General features: G+C 36.9%; 1 protein-coding gene across 6 annotated transcripts in view; it reads right to left on the bottom strand.

Moving 5' to 3' along the window:
• Nucleotides 1-776: 776 nt before the first annotated feature.
• The window catches only part of ATP11A (ATPase phospholipid transporting 11A), a 118,576-nt gene continuing 99,440 nt past the window's right edge, over nucleotides 777-19,912 (bottom strand). For 2 of the 6 annotated variants that reach the window (XM_085053104.1, XM_085053099.1), the window contains exons 25-30: nucleotides 19,689-19,824; nucleotides 19,097-19,120; nucleotides 13,851-13,916; nucleotides 13,468-13,571; nucleotides 11,530-11,695; nucleotides 777-4,998 (exon numbers count right to left, since the gene is read on the bottom strand). In XM_085053104.1, the coding sequence (XP_084909230.1) occupies nucleotides 4,741-4,998; nucleotides 11,530-11,695; nucleotides 13,468-13,571; nucleotides 13,851-13,916; nucleotides 19,097-19,120; nucleotides 19,689-19,824 (754 nt within the window). In that variant the 3' untranslated portion in view covers nucleotides 777-4,740. Of the gene's footprint in view, nucleotides 4,999-7,316; nucleotides 7,433-10,137; nucleotides 11,333-11,529; nucleotides 11,696-13,467; nucleotides 13,572-13,850; nucleotides 13,917-19,096; nucleotides 19,121-19,688; nucleotides 19,825-19,912 lie in introns of those variants that run through there. The other 4 variants (XM_085053121.1, XM_085053129.1, XM_085053138.1 and 1 more) reach the window with 4 other exon arrangements.

Raw genomic sequence — 19,912 nt, 5'->3', positions numbered from 1 at the left:
GGAAAAAAAGAAAAGGAAAAATAGCTCTGGGTACCTCACACAGCAGAACTGTAAAGAAATGTAGCAGACCTTCTCATGTGTAGCTTGTGAGTTTACTTTGGAAAGAACCCTAGCACTTAATCAATGCAGAAGGAACAAAGCTCTCTTGGACAAATACCAATTTCTATTAGTTTTGGAACAACCCCCACCCCCCAGTTCATGTTCCAGCCCTTCTTTGAATTTCCTTTTGTTAGCTTGCTTTTTTAGCTGCCTACATACACGTGGAAAACAGCAGAATTACAGAACTGGTAGGGTTGGAAGGGTCTTCTGGAGATCACCCAGTCCAACCACCCTGTCCAGGCAGGGTCACCTACAGCAGCTTACACAAGAACATGTCCAGGTGGGTTCTGAATGTCTCCAGAGAGGGAGACTCCACGAGCCCCCTGGGCAGCCTGTTCCAGTGCTCTGCCACCCTCAACCTAGAGAAATTCTTCCTCGTGTTGAGGTGAAACTTCTTGCGGTTTAGTTTATGGCCACTGCTCCTCGTCCTGTCGCTGGGCAATGCCGAAAAGAGCCTGGCACCATCCTATTGACATCCACCTTTGAGATATTTATATGTACTGATGAGATCCCCCTCAGTCTTCTCTAGACTAAGCAGGCCCAGCTCCCGCAGTCTCTCCTCGTGAGAGAGATGCTCCAGTCCTTCAATAATTTTTTCTGGTGCTCTGCTAGACCCTCTCCAGTATGAGAAAGGAGCATAACTACAAACATATTGAAAAACAGAATCAAAACACTCATTCTGTTTTCTTTATATTCTTACATTTTATTACAGACTAATATGAAACCATCTCATATTCATACTAGAATTACTGTAATTACTTGTGAGCAAACTTAAACCAGTCTTTGAATGTTTATATTTATTGCAAGCAGATTTGTATCTCCTGCTTATATATTCTACATAAGGATCCAAAATGTGGCTGAATATAAACAAGTTATATTTGGTTGTCTACAGAAATAAAAGTTAAAAATAGCACTGAAAAGAAACTTTACAGTAATGTATTCACACACTGACTCTTCAAATCAAATAAATGAAGTAGTATAGGATAATCTGAACATTAGATTTGAAGGCTGATTTATTTTCAAATAAATGCACCTATAACTGTTCAATTAAAAATAAATGTCAGTATTTGGTGCTGATGACTACAGACATCTTTAATGTTTAAAGCACAGATAACTACCCCCAGCCCCATACAGCAACTTTCGCAGATTCTACTTTACATTAGATCATGAAAGAACATCTAAAATGCAAAGTGTAAATAGCACAGAATTTATGTCCAAGACAATGCAGATTGAAATCCTGTGAATTTTCATAAGGTAAAAAATTAAAGCTATATGAACTGATTTTTTGATTATTTTGCAAAGTAGAATCATGTATGTTTTCACTTTTGTAATACTTTCACAAATTTCCATTAAAGCTTTTTTAACAGAGACAGTAGCATGAGCACAATGATCCCACTGGCTTTCAAAAGAAAAGTAGTGCAGTTCCTCAATTAAGCTATTTTTTTTCCTCTTATTTTTGCAAGCCAGTTGGGTCAAGACAAACAGGCTAATGCAAGCAAGAAAGTAAACTGTAAGCTTTTACATTAAGTGGCTGAACAAACAATTATTGTACATGGTAAAACAAAAAAGATCTTTTGCCATAAGCCACTGCAGGAATATATGAACTTCTGTGGCCAAAAAGCTTGAAATACTTTCTAAGTCTTCACATACATTTGGTTAGTGCTTACCAGTTTCAAGACATTTATAGAAGCAGTTATGGAGACATTATGCTGTTAAAGCTGCAACAATTTAAATGAGGCAAGTTAGAAGGTTACATAGATTTTTAGACTTTTCCTCTTTCTCTTCTTTTCTTCATACATAAAAATATGTCTCCTTTCAGTGTCCCACCCATAATAAAACACTCTAATGCATTTTGATCTAATTTCTACTTTTTCATCTTTGTATCTTTTGCAGTGCAACTCCCAAGTTAACACCTGCTGCAGTGGACTAGGTTTACATGGCAATAGTAACAGGGACTGAAGCAAAAACACATCAAGTGAAGCCAAGTTGATGTTTTATGTACATTTCATTAAACAGTCTATTTTAACAAACAAACAGCACCAACTTTTAAAGGTAAAAGTATTGCTAAATCAAAGCAGAAACCTCCACTTAAATTCAAGCATTCTTTCTCCTCCAAAAATGACATGTTTAACTAAAATTTCTCAAACACACATATTGGTGTTTCAGCCTGAACAATGTTGTCAACAATTTCTAAGTGCAGGGCTACATGAAACTTGCAATGAATTGCTTTGTTAGTAGGCAAAACAGGAATGCAGCATTTTCAAAAACATCAAGCAAAAATTTCCTTATTTAAGGCTAAAAGATAGAACTCACAAAGTAAAAAAGCAGGAGGCTTTATAGAGTAAAAAAGCTAGCAGTAATAATATAGCACTGCAAGTGCAGTGCTCTAAACACTGCTACCACAAATCCCAACAAAACATTAATAACTTGGGTGAGACTCACAGAGCAACAGACCTGTATTTCTAATTTGACATTCATTAGAATTTTAACATTCAGCCACAACTCCACTCTAAGCTAAATTTAAGTGGCCAAAACTTATAGTTATAAAAAAAGCCTTCAAAACATATACTTAAAAAAAATAGAAATGGTGTGTTAACAAATGTATGCGTAAAACAGATTTATAAATAGCTACAGTATGAAAAATATTTCAGTGCAAAGGCAATTTTAAGATTTCTAAAAAATACATTACAAATAATTTGTTAACTACACACAAGAAATTTGTCACTGCTACTGGTATAAAATGTATACCCATATTAACTTCTTAAAAATATATACACCAGTGTTTTATGTAGGGGACGGTTCTAACTGACCAACATTCAAGTCTGCAATGGCAAGTATATGTACACACACCCACACATGTGTATGTATTTCAAAATGCTACTGCTATAAGGACATTCTTTGAAACTTAAAAGTGCTACATGTTAAATGATACAAAACCTTTGTCTTGGTGCTCACTGTTAGACTTGTAAAATTCTATTATCTTTGGTATACTGAAGATTTAATAACTCACTTTACAATCTCTGCTTGACCCAGGGCATTTTAATACTAAATCACTGTTTAATATGAAAACTACTCAGAATACTGTGAGGAACATTTCCTAGTAAGTTCATTTATCTTTTATTAAAAGGTAAAGTAGTAGGTAAACTTACTTTGCCCCTGTTTTTTCTTGTTAAAACACAAAAAGGGAAATAATTTTTCTCTGCCACCTCATCCACCTGAAAGGCAACTAACAATGTCTTGGCCAGGTCTTCTAATAAATGCTGCAGGTCTGATTCCAAATATTTTGTTTTCACACTGAAATAAATTTTTTAGCTAATGTCCTCACAGAGGTATTGAATGAGGATGGCCATTAACCAGTTCTAACCAACAAGGTTGAAATTGTTTGAAATTGGATTTCTCCTTCAGGTATTTTTGCACCCCAAAATAAAACACTGGACTAAAGAAACAACACAAGGATGCAGCTAGTAGTTGAATTACTGCAAGGTAACATAAATGTAGCAGAGAAAACAGAAGTGCAAGTTGGCTGTCATGGTAATTCAAACAGAATCCTTGCAGTCAAACATCCCAACTGTGGTTCAACTGTATGTCAACAGCTGTGTGCCACCTCGTGGTTTGCTTGCAAAAGCTAACAGTTGTGTGCTTTGTAATACATCTACCAAGTCCATTAGCCAGTATCTAGCCCTACATGCACACACAAAAAAAAAATCAATATTAAGAGGATTAATCAAGATAGTAAAAGATACTCATCCAGAAAAACAACTTTTCTTCTTTTAAGGAAAAAAATACCCCAACAAACTGTGTCAAAAAAAGCTTAATATATAATGCTTTCTGCTATATTTATTTTACAATCACATGGATAGGAAGTGGGAAAACCAGGTAATGTGCATCTTTGACAAATTCAAAGACGTTTTAGGCAAAATGCTTACATTCAGTTTGTAAGTAGATACAAACACTGGTGATATTTACCTATTTAACAGCCAACTTGACTTCATATTGTGTGTGCATACTCTACACAAGGATTGTTTTGCCTATCTTTCTACAGGGTAAAACTAACTGAAACCATACATAGCCCTGATTTGGCCACTTACAAGGAAGTGAACATTAGAGAGTGTTTCTTGAAAGCAGATTTGCACAGAGGAAACACCAGTTTGTTCTACAGAAAGAGCAAAGAAAGAAAAAAGGACAGAGGAAAATCAGAAACAGCATTTGTTAAATATGCTTTAGGAGACTTTCATTTGAGATAACTGAGATCATTGCTCCTGGCTGAAAATTAAAACTGTTGATCTCAAAATGTAGGTCACTGACTGAAACTATGCACTTCAAGTAACAAAGAAAATCACTAAAGGTGACAGAAGTAGTAAATGCACAGACATCTTGACACAGGATTAAGAGAATTTTTAGTGCTACCAGTCCCACAGTACCAGACTGTGCAGATTGTTCATTGCTCCAGTAGTTCAAAACGTAAAAAGAGGCCTATTGGCCTGGAAGGGTTCATACTTCTAGCTCTTGATCCTGTTTGTCTCAACACTAACTCAGACAGCAAAAGCCACATATAGTTGAATATATTTCTGTGACATGTTTGTTTCCTGAAAAAGGAAATAAACAAACCCACAGTTTTTAAAGGCTTGACTTGGTGTTCTTTCACATAGACGTTTCCAAACCTGACCCACTGTAGTGGTAGCCTGCACTGGAACGGCAATGTTTATTTGAATAGCCAAAGACAGATGGAAGTACTGAATAATCAACGCCTTTCCACTGCGTAAACATCACTTTTTTAGAATGAGAATTAGACCTTCTTGCTGGGGAATTGCTGCAGTCACTGCTCCTGTATCTTGGGCTTTTCAGACAGGCAAGAGGTGTGAATTCAGAGATGTGCTCCCGACAGTGCCTTGATGCATTCTGTTAAATGGAAAAAAAGAAACAAATACATAGTAAATAGACAATCTTGGAACTAGAAGTATTTAACTGTGTTCTTTCATAGGGCCATTGCCCCCTTGGTATAGTAATACCTTTCCCTAGATCACCACTCTGGCTATTTGCTCCACGTCAAAGTATAATCCCTTGTGTTGTTTTGCAATCAACCAGTTTCAACATGATTAGTTTTCTTATTAAGACCTACAGAACCAGGAATGATTTTACACTTAACTTCTAAACCTGATAATGGGCTCTTTAGAGAAGAGATGAAGACACAGAGGCCTGCTTGCAAATCAAAGTGTTTTAAATAAAGGTTATGTTTCATTTTGGAATTTCTCCTGGTACATCTTTTTATCTCTCAACTTCTGGGAAATTTAAAAAAAGAACAGATTCAAGTACTTTGCCCTGTACTTCCAAAGGGAGGAAATTCTTAACAGTCAGTTTGTGCTAATAGATGAAAGTTCTAAGCAGTATTGAATTCTGGACTTGCTTAGGTTACATGTAGCATCTATACAGGCAATTTATACAGCACATCACAATACTACCTTGGTCTAATTGTCCATTAAAATGTATCACTCCACACTCTGGCAGAATCAGCACTTCCACACAGGAAATGCTCAGGACTACAGAACACCATGGCTGCATGACAAGAGCCTGACCCATGTGCACAAACTGAAAGAAAACTAGCACAGCACTTTCTCTAATGAGTTTATAAAATTCTTCTCACTAAATGCACATATAATTTCCAGGTATAGAGGTATGGAGATTTTGTGATGATATCTAACATATAAATGCATTATAAGCATGATTCAAAGCAATGTTATTCATCAATCTCTCCATGAATGCTATATAAACAAGTTAATCCTCTATTCTTACTCATCCCCTTACTTCTTTGCTGTTAACCAGAACAGGGTAGCAAACGGACAAAATCACAAAGTTAATATTAATGATGTAGCTTATAGAACTTCAGCTGAGATGTAACATTACACTTTAATGCCAATCACAAGCTTGAAGCACTACTCTTGCATAACCAAGAGCAATCCAAAAGCTCTCTTAAAAAGATACTCTAAGTATCTTTACATAAAGAAAAAACTATCCTGAACTGCTCACCACAGTGAGGCCTGGGCTCTTTTAAACACATATAGACCAAATAGCAACATTAATACAGAAAAATCAGGTAACAGATCAGCAGACTTTGCTTTGGAAATGTAGGAGGGAGTAGTCATACAGTTCAGTAACTAACTTTCCAAGTCTTTCAGCTAGAAAGTGAAGCATTTTAGTTACCATAGAGAGATATAAAAATAAAATGTTATTTTTCACACATGGCTCTGAGGCAAGGGCCTTTACCAAGCCTGAAGCTAGTCAAGGAAGTTGGGGTTTTCTACTACTTGCCTAACAGTCATTAAAAGCAAATCAAAAAGCACCCTTCAGCTACCTTGAAGTCCTACAGCACAGAGAGCACATGACATTTGTCCTTTCACATACTTCTAACTTTGCACCTTCACTTAATTCCTCATGTGCTGCTTTTGGGGTCAGGAGAACATGAAGGGACTGGAACAATCATGGCATCTAGGTGGGAATCATTGGAGTACAGAGTGTACCTTCTTACTTGCTCGTGTAGACAGTGCCACAGCAAGGAGATGATGTAAAGCAGAGAACTTCATTCTGCTGGCCTAATGTTTGGGGAATTTAGCTCACCACACATGCTGTTGTTTAGATATTTGTCTAAACTATGATGCTTCTCTCTTGATCTGAGGCAGTGACCCAGCAATGCCCTGGTTTGTACAGAATGCAGCAGTATAGCAGACACTGTCAGATGCACAGCCCCAGTCTTCTGACCCAAGCTCCTATTCACAAGTAACTTGCTATGATTATCTTCACGTGTTACCATCTGCATTTGGTCTATATATGTATTCAAAAACATGAAAGATGATGGATAAACTGCTCGTAGGTAAGAATCACCTCTGATTATGTATTCCACACTGTGGTGTAATGTGAATACATGGTGCAATAATGACTGCAGTTCTTACAGAAGAAATGTCACACAACACCTATATATAATACAAAGTATTTACATGACATGAATATGGGTATATCGATTTATTGATTTGCTTTACATGACTAAGTTTCTGAGACAAAAAGATCTTACCTGTGGCAGGAAACATCTCTTGCAAAAACTAGGCTCTCCAAGTAAAACATAATGATTTTGTATCAATACTGATAAAATGCATCAAAAACTCTGGAGGAAACAGTTGATTTGTAAATAGCACCAATAGAAATTAATCCAAATTGGCAACACGTACAGTACTGTTACCTAGCTTTGATCTAATTATGGCTCGGAAGGTGAAAGATTTCCTTCAAGAAGTGGCCCATCGCTGTTCGGCAGTGCATTTAGGGCTGTTTTATGTCTCAAACTCTTCTGCAAGGATGAGGAAAAACAGTGAGACTCTTGCTGAATACAAGAAATGTGAATGAATTGTACCATTTGGTACAAATGTAACTGTTATAGCAAAGTCCTGTAAAAGTGATGGATTTTCTGATAGATTTAAAAAAGAAAGGTTATCTAGTGTAAAACAAGGTTTCTATTTCTGGATCCTGAGATTAATCATTTGAGGGTGTTTTTAATTCCATTTCAAACTCTGTTAAAAAATTACTCTCAAAAGCACTAAACTAAGTACTGTGGGCTCTGTGTCCTGCCCCTCTAACAATAACCTGCACTGAGAATGGGAGAGGTGCCTGTGATACAACGAGGCCAAATCGATCCCAAATTAAGGAGTGGACGTGCCACTTCACTACTCCCCAGAACAACTGGCACACTGAAGGGAGTGCCCCACATAGGTGATGGGGCTGCTGCTAATGAAGGCTGACTTACAGTTTAGCCATTACACTGTGGGGAGAGAGGGACGGGGAGCTGCCAAGGAAACTTCTTTCACAGGATTCAAATACTGCAACAGCAAGATCCATTGCTTTGTTTTCCACTGAGGAGGAGCCTGACACGTGACAAAGGCAGCAGTTTGCAGGTGACCAGTTTTTGAGCGCCCAGTGCAGTTGTTCAACAGCAGCTAAGCCCATTGAGGAAAAGAATGATGAATCCCCGGAGAGGCTTCCCCAGGCAAAAGGACCACTTTAGGTTTCCCCAGGTGCAGCAAAGGGTAAAGATCTCATAACACAGCTGATGGCCTGAGCTTGTGACTGAGTGAAAGTGAAGTAAAAAATCATCAGTCAAAAACAAAGAGAAAAAGAAAAATATTTCTTTAAAAGGAATGAAAGTACAGGAGTCATTTACAGGTCAGGAACTAAACACTTGGTATTTCAGCTACCAAGTACTTGGCATTGCTGAAACACTGTCAATCAAAGCGAAAATTATAAAACATGGATATAGGGTAATTTAAACTGAATCTATATTTTCCCTAACAGAGCAGCTGAACTTCTGCTATTAATGGAAGAAGAATAAAGAAAAAGAAAATACAATCAATGTAGATTGGAGATATTAAAAAAAAATACCCTATTGCTTTTTAAAAGTAAATGCTGAAAGAAACCCCACAGCTGCACAATTACCAGCTAAAGCACAAAATTCAGTTTGTCATTGAGCCAGAGTTGCAGAGACTACACGTATAAGAAATAAGCAGATTTTGACCAAAATTACCAAAAGGCAACAGATTCCTCCAAAGCTTTTGCAGAATTAATGTTTTAGCCCAAGAAAGACAACAGTTCATATGTATATATATATCAATATACATGCACATATATATACACATATACTTGTATGTACATATATGCATATATGTATGTGTATACACATATATGTCTGTATGTGTATATACATGTTATCACTGAAAAGCTCTCCGAAAAAAACCTAGAACTATATGTGGTATGTTTAGAAACATCTGAATGGTAATGATGGTAAACAATGGCTCACCACACACATAAATGAAAAATTTAGACGTGTTAGAATTGCTTCAAAGGCTTTATGCACTCTTATTGCCTGAGTAGAACTAATGTAGTAACCTGGGAAATGGTTGCAAGTTCTGTGGTAATCTTTTCAATTGTTCCAGAAGCCCTCTCGTTACAAAGAAAGCAATATAACTTTTAGGAATGCAGCACATTTAAAAGTAATTGTTTATAAGCTCAGTTCAAACCAATCCTAAGGCACTTCAGAGACAATTTTTGTCAGAATTTTCAATAGTGAAAAAACCTGTATTTTCCCACTGATTTGCATAATTACAGTAAATATTATTGACTGTATTTTTTGAGGGGGAAAGAAGGAGGAAATATATTCTTTATCTTAACTACTTAAGAAATAAAGATATAAAATTTGGAATGGAAACTAACAGTCTCTAAATATTAAGTAAAAAACAGTTTTCTTGCAGACTGTAAACAAGATTTATTAGCATTTCTTCTGCTTTTATATAAAATAATGTCATAAACTTTCAGATCTTGAGCTGTTTTCTTTCTAGAAAGGGCACAGAATTTCATAAAAGGGAACATAAGTAAAGCTCAGTTTCAAAATGCATGCTGGGAAAAAAAAAAAAAAAAAAAGCAGCAGCTGCTGTTTCAAGCAGCAGAGAAGATACCTTAATATATTCCAAAGACTGCTTAAGTGGTTTCCAGTACCACATTTTCTGCATGATGCTAGTAACATCAGCCTAATCAGAATTATCACTTGTCTGTGTGGCCACTATCCCACTTATTCAGGTACAATGGAAACACAACATGGATTCACCTACAGACCCATGATTAAAATGGGAATATAAGAATTGTAGATTCTTGAGGCAGAAACTCCCTGTAAAATGCAGCAAAGAGAGTGACAAAAATTGATAGTGACAGTGATGGACTGTGACAACAATTCATATGATATTTGAGATACACAGAAGGAAAAACTATACCAAAAAGTATTCCTCAAAATACAGTTGACATGAAACACAAATGGAGATAATGAGTATGGTAAATAACTTTTGATGATAAACTTTATAACTGTCCTTTGAATGAAATGGCCAAGCATGCAGAAAGGCAGAAAAAAGTCACCTTTTGTTCCATTAGAAACTTAGACTGCTTGAAGTCTGAGAAAGCATAAAGATGGTGGACTGCTCAACAGAAAGGCACTGATGTTTAGTCTGATTTCCCCAGAAGATTGTAGGAAGCAACCGAGCAGATCATTTATGTTTAAAGCAAGGTAGCAGTTATTTAGACAAAGCAGATTGGAAGACAGGAAGAAACAAAGAGAGGGAAGAAGAAACACAAGGGATATAACTGGTTAAAAGTCACAGATTTTCTACTAAATATTAAAAAATGAATATTGCCAGTGTTGAGCCTATAGTCTGCTTTAGTATTGACGCATATTCAATCACTAATATATGTCTGTTAAAAAATGCTGCAATACCTTTGTTAGGTGTTTTTATTTACTAGCTCATTTCTTTACCTTAACCCATGCTCATTTTCTCTCTTTAGACTTTTAAATTAACTATACAGAACCTATACAGAGGTCAACTCCTTCCACAAGCGGTACATAAGATCTCAAAATGAAAAAACACTAAATACTGATATGCCTGGGAATGCTTTCTTGCTATTCTTTATTCTTTCCTGAAGTGAGGCATTATTACACTTGTACTTTCTAGGAATATAGAACAATGGCAAGGGGTTTTACATTTGCCAAAGGGAAATTTTATTTTCCTTGGTAACAAAGTTCCATTCCTCTTCACGCAAAGTACCTTCTCTAATAAACATCAAAATGCTACCTAATCCCTTCTGTTGTTGGTAACTCATTATTTTTACCTACTGGTGGCAGCTGATGGGCTGAAAAGGGCAAGGGCAGTAACATTACGGTTCAACACCTCTACTGTCCTTCACATCCTAACATTTATAAAAGTTTACTGGGGCTAAAATACAAGAAACATTTTTTATTGATGTCCTCGGCACAGCACCATGGTTCCCACAGAACCTGGCTTCCAGCCTTAGAAGAACACGCCTGTATTTACACAGTAGTTTCTCCTTTGGGGCTGATCAGATGAAAGGAGAAAACAGATTTTAAAATCCTCTTCCCATTGGCACAGCAAGGCACATTTATGTACAAATCACGGATCAGAACAGTCAAAATGTAAGTTGAAATATGAAAGAGGAAGAAATTATTAATAGGATATGAGTAAGTTTTAATACATGTGTTTTTGTAACAGGCATCAGCATGTTATCAGATATAAGTGCCTCTTATCTACCCTTATGGAGATCCCAATCCCCTTGCCCTTCTTATCTCCTCAAATCAGGAATCATGTTGAGCCATGTAGCTGTCTCCCACCATCCTCATCAGCAGATTTCCCTGTGGCTGCTGGTACAGAGGCACAAATGTTGCCCCAGGATTCAGGTTAATGGCACCATGTAAATAACAGGCAGCATCTCTCACCATATTGCTCAGACACCACAGATGGGGAACCTCTGCTCTAATCTTGTCTCTGACCTTGACTTAGGTTATTAGACACTTGTAACACAAAAAAACCTAACTTCACAATGAAAACGATTATTTACCTGGATTCTTTCTGTTGCTGTAGGCCACAACTGCCTGCATAAGACCTTCTTCAGAACATCTGGAAGAAGGCTGACAGTTATGAGCAGAATAATACCCAGCCATGCAGGACCACTGGACAGCATTTGCATGAACACGTAATACATCCTCTGATAATTGAGAAAAGGCCTGGGAGAAAAAGATTAAATAATTATTACACTTCAATACACAAAAAGAAGGCTGGCGGTGTTAAATACAAGAATTATGCCAGTGATTAAATACTTCAGGTTCAGCTTCCCAGTTTGTGGGAGTTCATCCATTCCAGTTTTCTCAAAATGAGAACTAAACATGCACTGACTGGAGGTAACTACCTTCCTTTTGTCTTCCAGGTTGCAAGAAATATCATGCTGTCCCCTCCGTGCTACAGTGTCTCTCCCTTGCGAAGATAAACTACGTTTCATTCTCAACCTGTTTATGCTCTCCCATGTACCCTTATCTCTCCCAAGGTATTTTCCACCTTTCTTCGTGTCCCACCCACCACTTCCCTCCTCTTTCCTAAGGCACACTCCTTTGTATGTATCCTCAGAGTAGGGCTTGTTAACCACACCTCTCAGGCTCCCCTAAGCATCTCTAACGGTTTTATGTTATGCTCCCCATCCTATTCACCACACATTTATCAAACCATGCTAGCAATACCTTCTCTTCCCTATCTCCCTGTATCCCATGCAGTTGCATGATCATTAAAATGCCATCACTGTATAGTACTGGGAATCACAGGCCATAATCACGAGAGTCAAGATCAAGGGACAGTTTGCAACACTGCAGTGTAAAAACACGAGGCAGTTTCCTGACAGTTTCCAAAATTTGATAGTATTTGCATTCTAAGAAGGTAACTAAGCTAAAATACATTTTTATATTCACATAGTCACATGTCTAATACACAGAAAGGCTGATTAGAAAACATTATCTGGGAAAATGTCACTTCAAACTGATGCTGAAGAAACTGAGATCTGATCTTACTAGGAAAAAGAAGAGGCAGCTAAATATCCAAGGAGTTAAGAGGTAGTTACTCATTTGCAAAAGAGACACTGAAATATAAATCCTTTCTCTAAATTAAATTAAATAAAATATCTTAATCATCATGCATTAGTTAGCCTCCTCCTCTGGTCCCTCAAAATATTGTGTATACAAAGTAGAATGGCTCCAGCAGTAGTTAAAAAGATGGGCTTGTAACTGAGAGCTCTACAAGTGTGACACAAAATTTCCAGCTCCTGATGGCAATCAGGCACAGTAAGGAACTGAACTTGTTCCAACTTGATTTCCTTCCCAAAAATTTCAGTTTCAAGTACACAGAAACTTTAACAGATAAAACCCCCAACACTTTAAACTGGGTATACACAAGAGTTATACTAATTTCTAAAAAGCTTCTTACCAACAGGAACAAGTAGGTGCTCAGACACCTACAGTAACTCTATTTAGCAAAGTAAGGAGGCAAAACAAGGAGCTCAAACGCAGGACTCTTGGCCGTCCACATCACTTCAGTATTATGTTTCACTCTCTGTCTCTAGCTTTGACTGCTACAGCTAGCTTCCAAGACACACCCAACAGGTAGGTGGGTAGTCACCAGCTGCACAGATGTGACCTATTCTGTGACATTTTGACTCAGAAAGGCAACCTCATCTCCTTGAGCCAACCCTTGGGCTGCTCTTGACTTACACTACTGAGATAATCCCAGTGGTAGTTTGAGGTCTGATATAACTCTTGTTATTCTTAAGATTTTAGCAGACATTCATTGAAAGAAGAAGTGAGCACTTTCCAATTAGCATTAATGACACATTTAAAATAGAGTTCTGAATTGTATAAAGGCTAAATTTAATTAAGTCAGTGACAAAAAGGTGAAATGTAACAACTTTATGTTACTGAAACAACTTTTGCAATGAAATTAATATTAGGGTTCATACCAAATAATTCCTCCCCAGAGCAGAGAAAAGATAATGTAGAATACCAGTGATCCCCAGATCATGAAGTGATTTATCCATGTCCAATAGTGTGTATCTAGTGCAAGCTGGAAAAAAAAGATATTTTATGGTCTTATTACTATCTGGAAGCAAAAAGAATTCTCAGCAGGCGACAAAACAGAATTATATCCTTTGAAAATAGGAAAGAATTCTACACAGAATTAGCTAAAAACATCTTTCAAGGATGAACACAGTTAAGAAGGCACAGATGGCAAATTCTCTATTTAAACTAATAAAACAATGCAGAAACAAACTGACAGAAGTAAGCAACAATTAAAAAGTAAGTTTTAAGAAAGTTTCAGTGGATAAAATACAGTATACCTTACCTTAAATGTAACCGTGAATACAAGCACAGTAAACACCACTGTTCCAAAGGTCCAATTTCCAAACATCTATAAAAAATGGTCCAAAGCAGTTATAGGCAATATTGTCCACTATGTTGTGAATTGTTCAGAATAAATATCTTAAAGCTCAGTATTGCTTTGTATCATGAACTGACACTTGAGCAAAAACTGAATTTCTTGAGCAAAAACTGAATGATCTATACAGTGGAAAGTGTTTTGGTTTCTTGCTTTTGTGTATACACACCTCAGATTTCAGAAAGACAGAAAAAGACCACAACCAATTCTCTCAACCTGAAGTTCACACATGTATTTCTTAATAAAAATCAAGGGTAGCACAATTAACAAATTACTGAGACTTAAAAATTAACTGCAGTCATTTCATCAATCTTCTCAGACGTCATCTTTTCTCTGATCTCCCTTCTCTGCTGTCCTTGGCATCCACCAATTTCTTGGAGGTTCAACAGCATGTTATACAGATAGGCAACAGTACAAGAAAGAATGTTATAACCATCTAGAGTACAAAAATGTCTACATATGTTTTAAGATAAAACACTTCTAAATTGTGTTTGATTTTCTCCCCACCTGCATAATGACATAACACGTCAGTTTTTCAGGTGGGCAAAAATGACCATTAATGCTGATGCAGGGCAGAACTAGTGGTGAATATTGTCAGAGAGGATTGCTTGGACTTCAGCAGCTACTGGATGACCAGGTTCAGGATTCAGAAAAATGTTGGGAAAGTAAGCAACAGTTAGAATACTGTCTTTTAAAAGAGATATCGTTTGATTCAGCATATTGCAGCCATGAAAGAGAAGTGTCCAAGAGATCTGAATTATTTTGAAAGAGAACTGTTGAGATCTCATGAACTCCCTTCTGCAGTTACAACTGCAGAAATGAGACAACTTCCATGCAGACATGGAGTTTCCGCAGAAGATGCAGTTGGCCAAGTAGGATGTTACTGCATGGACAAAAAGGCAAAACGGGAGCATTGAAGAGATGACAATGTGGGCAGGCAGCAAACAGCATAAAAGCAGAATAACAAATCACAGGCAAAACTCAGCTCTAAGTAGGATTATGGAGGGATATTGAAGGGGACAAAAGGATATTCACAGATATCCTTGCTTCAAAGGAAAAATGGAAGTACACTTATGAAGTGGTAAGAAAACCTAGTGGAAGATTTCAAAGAAAATGCTGGATTAGTCTATACTCTGGATGTTAGTCTTCACAAACCAAACCTGCTCTTTGCATTCAACTGCAAAGCCCGGGAAAGAAAGAAGCAGGCAACAGTGTGGGACCAACAGGAGGAGTTCTTAAGGAGGAAGAGCAGTGGATGCAACATATTTTGACTTTAGCAAGGCATTTGGCACTTGGACAACAAGGGAACAGGGGTTGGCTAAATAGACTACTACTAGTACAGTTGAAAACTGGTTGAATAACTGGGCTCAAAAGCCCTTGATGGATGGTTGGCTGCTGGTAATGAGTGAGCCCCACTAGGAACAGTGACTGGGCCAGAAATTGCAGAATATCTCTGTCAGTAGCTGGATGTTGACACAGAGAATATCATGAGCAAACTACCAAGTGATATACAAATAGAGAACAGCTGACATAATGCATGATAGAACTTCAATCCATAGGGGATCTCTGCTGATTTGAGAAGCAGGCCAACAGATACCTTAAAGAATTAAACATGAGAAGTGCAAAGATTTACATCTATGGAGGAGTTGTGCCATATATTGGAAGTGACTGGCGGAGCAACAGCCCTGCTGAAAAGGAAGCTGCAGTGGCATTATGCGGACTCCAGGCTAAACACAAGCCTGTATTGTGCTCTCTCTATACAAAAGGGAAACCTCCCAACTGGGAGGAACATGGCCACTGAGGAAATGTTATTATTGTCATCTACTCAGCTATAGTGAGGTTAAACCTGGAACACTGTGCTCAGTTTGGGTCCCCCAGTTCATAAGCAATGTGAAAAAAATTGGAAATGATCAGTGCCAGGCAACCAAGGTGGTTATCAGTCTACAGCTCTTCTGCAAAGAGAGGTGGAAGGACTTAGTCTGATGAAGTAAAGGTTAAGTAAAGGTTAACAATCTAGAAGTTGCCCACAAATGTCTGAAGAAGAACGACAAAGATGAAGAACTGGAACAAAACTCTCTTCAACAAAAAGAAATACTGTTCTTAGGTATTGTGAGAAATTTTTTCACTATGAAGGCAGAAAAACATTGCAATAGGTTGCCCAGGAAGGTTATGGAATCTGCTTGTTCAGGGATATTGAAAACCTGGAAAAGACTGGACAAGGCCTTCCAGCAAACTGATTTGAATTAGCCCTGCACAGAGCAAGGAGTTGAACTGGATCATGTCCAATCTACACTTTTCTGTATGAGCTCACCCAGTATTACATGACAGGGTATCCATGTATCCATGTGGGAAATTGATCACACAAATATGATGCTGTGTGAAAAATTTTGAATGGATACCACAGCCAGCCACAGGATATAAATCAGTAGGAAGCTAGGCTAAGACAATGTGATCAACTGGGAATGGAAAAAAAATTAAAATAAACAAATGACTGGCTGAAAGATCAATTATTCTCAGTAACCATCTCACTATTTTAAAACTACTCACTGTGTGACTGAGTCTATTGAACACTAACACTTGATGAAATTCAGAAAACCTTCAGCATTTTGGTCTTTTACTTTAATATGTAATAGGCTCATGCCATCATTATATTTTCTGTGCACTAAAAAAATCTTTGCAGTTAATACAGGACAGGAATCTGGATCAGGAACTTCCAATCATGCCATTTCACCAACTCTCTTCTTGCAGTTAAATTTTACAATACTCTCATATCACATGTGGCATTTCTCAGAGAACCTACTGTCAGTCTAAGTTACTGCACACTGAACAGATTTGTCCATATTTGCAATAAAAGCTGCTAGATGAAATAAAAGTGTTGAAACAACTTTCCCCTGTCTGTCAGGCTAGATAGAAAGCATTGGTCTGCAACCAAACCCCTTATCCACCCATCTCACTGACTCAGAAAGTGAGGTCATAGCACAGGGGCACGATCTATAAAGCTGCTACTTTGATGCAGAGAGAGTTAAGTGAAGCAATATGGGAAGGTGGAAGGTGTGAGTTACAAAAACTCAAAATGTCTTTTTAACATTGGATATCTCAAGATACTACTCATGCCTTCAGGCAGTGAATAATTCTTTTGTAGCTCTGCTTGTTTACATCTAGTTTATTAACAAGTTTTCCATGTTCTGCTCCCACCCTATCCAAGACTTCCCCTCCTCATCCTGTGACTGTTTTTGTTGATCTTCCATGTCCCAACTCAGCCTTCTGCTCACCTATCTTCCTCCCTGTTGTTCAGTATTTCTCATTCTGTTATTCCTTTTAACGTAGTCTCTCTCAACCCAGCTTAACAATGATACTTAACGTACTCTGTATCAAATATTAAAATAAAGAAAATCACCCAGGAAATACATTTTATAATATGGGGAAATTGAGATGACATTTGCAATCTGCAACAACTTCTACGGTGTCTTCCTTTCTTCTTACATTTCTTTGGTAGCTGGTTTCTAACAGTATGTTTTTGCAACACTAACCATGATGTCATATGCAGAGTGGAACATCATACACACAAAGCAGTATCACAAATTAGTAACAGTTAATAGGAGCTAAATCTTTGGCATCTTAGTTTTGCTTACCAGAAAATTATCAAAGGAGGCATTTATGAAGTAGATCTCAGTCATTAGAAGTACAATTTTCCATTATTCTAGTAATATCACACTACAGTTTCAAATGGATTTCTAAACATCTTGGGGGGAATTTTGTTTGGAAGCAAGCCTAACAGTATCATTTTAGTCTGACATGCATCATTCAACATGAAAGATAGAGACTTTGTTCACTTTTTACTAGTTTTGCAATAATAGTGATTAGTTCATTTGTGGGGGAAAGAAAAATTCAGAACTTTTGCTTCGGCACCCATTTTAACAACCTGGAATTTGACTTGTATAATTTCCTATAACTTATGGCATTAGTGTCACTGTCAGCTCTTTTATGTTCTTGACTGCTTTCTACCTTTTCCCTGTTCCATAATAAAATTTTGTTGCAGTAGCAAACCTTTGAAAGCTTCAAATTGTTCACTGACTTTTTCCAGATGTAAGCACAATTTGAAAACTGGGAAATAACCATCAACATCTACTAGTATTCATGAATGTATGAACTCATATGAGCGTCTCTGACTATTCCTGAGCACTTGAAATTTTCAAGCCTTTAAATCGAAGATTGCAGCTCAGTATCTCCAAAGTTTTATACATAAACACAGGCATGCATGCTCAATAACGACAACTTTTCTAACACAGACACCCAAGACTCTGAATGTCTCCTCAAGCAACACATTACCTTCAAGTATTAACACAGGCGTCTAGTTGTAGACTTAAATATTCAAAACTTGAGAATTAGGTATTAATCTGGCTTTACAGCCTTAGAATTAGATTGACTGTGTGCAGAGGAAGGCAATTAGAATTTCAGAGAAGAACCCAGTCAGAATATTTGCAATACAAACTGTTAGCAAAACTGGTATAGGCATGATAACTCTAATTTTCAAGACCATAGTATGTGCTGATGAATTTTGGATATCTAACAGAGCATAATGGTACAAAAAAATATATACTGCAGTGTACAGTTCTGTCTAGTGGAAATTCATTCTGTCCTTAGAAAAAACTCTTTTTAGCAAGTGTTTTCTCTCACACTAGAAGTTCATTTCCCTGACAGATGTCACAAAGGTGGTTTTTAATGATATCTGAACATTGAATTTCTAGCAAACATGTATGTTGCACACCAGCAACAAAACTGTGTAGAGTTTATTTTGTCTCTCACTTTTGAAGGTATTTTCTAAAGCCATTAAAGCACATTATAGCATAAACTGTAAAAAATTTTCTATAGCAGAGAGTCAGCAACAAAATGTAGGTTACAGAAAAGCATACAACAGAATAACAAAATGCAAGGAAGCAAAAAGCCCTCTTTAAAATTCATGGTTCTTTACCACACCTCATATATCTCAATATACTTTGTATAAAATTCCTATAATTTTAAGTAGTTACAGAGTAGCTATAAAGAACATTTCTAACTACAGGCTTAAGTGATATTTTACTGCTCTTTAACAGTTTAATTAAAGAACAGTGAAAGATGAAATGGATATCATGACAAATCCACAATAGTCTTACCATGTGAGTGCTGGTTGTCATTAGCTGAGGATAGGAAGAGAAGCAAGTAGCAAAAAGAAAAAAAGCACACAAATAAAATAGACCAAAATATCAATGGATAAAATAAATAAAATGCAAAAGTTCATAAAATTTGCATTCATGTGACTGCAAAGCAAGTAGAGATAGATTATTTTAAGCTGCTATATGTCAAAAATAATTAAACTATTAAAAAGCTTGTTATATTTAAGATCTTTTATGATCATTCATAACTATTCTACCATGAGTCTTTTGATATGTTATACAGATATTCACCAGATGCATGTTAAGCATGAAACTGAAAAGTTACTATATAAATTCAGAAGTAATACCTAGAATTTATGTTATATATTTCTCCTAATTAGCATCCAATCCTATGTCTCTGCTTACTGATACACAACATGTTCCATCGCATAATTCAAATTTTGCTAAACAGGTAACCCATCTATCTCACCGTAACTCATAAAACAGTTATCATCTTGCATGAAATATTGAAGAAAACAATTAAAACTATGTTCATTTCATAACTGGCATAAAAAAAATTACCATTGATTGACTGATGAAATCCAACACTAACCTGTCCATTGCTGGTCACAACTGTGTTGTCTAACAATAAATAGGCACCAAAGAAAAATACCACAGCATCAAACACTCCTAGGAATGTCCAATAAATAAATGCACGCCAGCGCAGCAAAGCATTCTTGGCAACATCTCTGTGTGAAACAAGAAACACATATTCATTATCAGCAGGTTTGAAAATCCCAGACAAATGAGATAATTTATACTGTTTCTTGAAAACGA

Source organism: Lichenostomus cassidix, chromosome 1 (genome assembly GCF_008360975.1).
Source record: "Lichenostomus cassidix isolate B80296 chromosome 1, HeHo_3.0, whole genome shotgun sequence".
Classification (NCBI taxonomy): domain Eukaryota; kingdom Metazoa; phylum Chordata; class Aves; order Passeriformes; family Meliphagidae; genus Lichenostomus; species Lichenostomus cassidix.
Note: the sequence above shows the minus strand (reverse complement) of the source record. Positions and strands in the feature narration are given on the sequence as shown.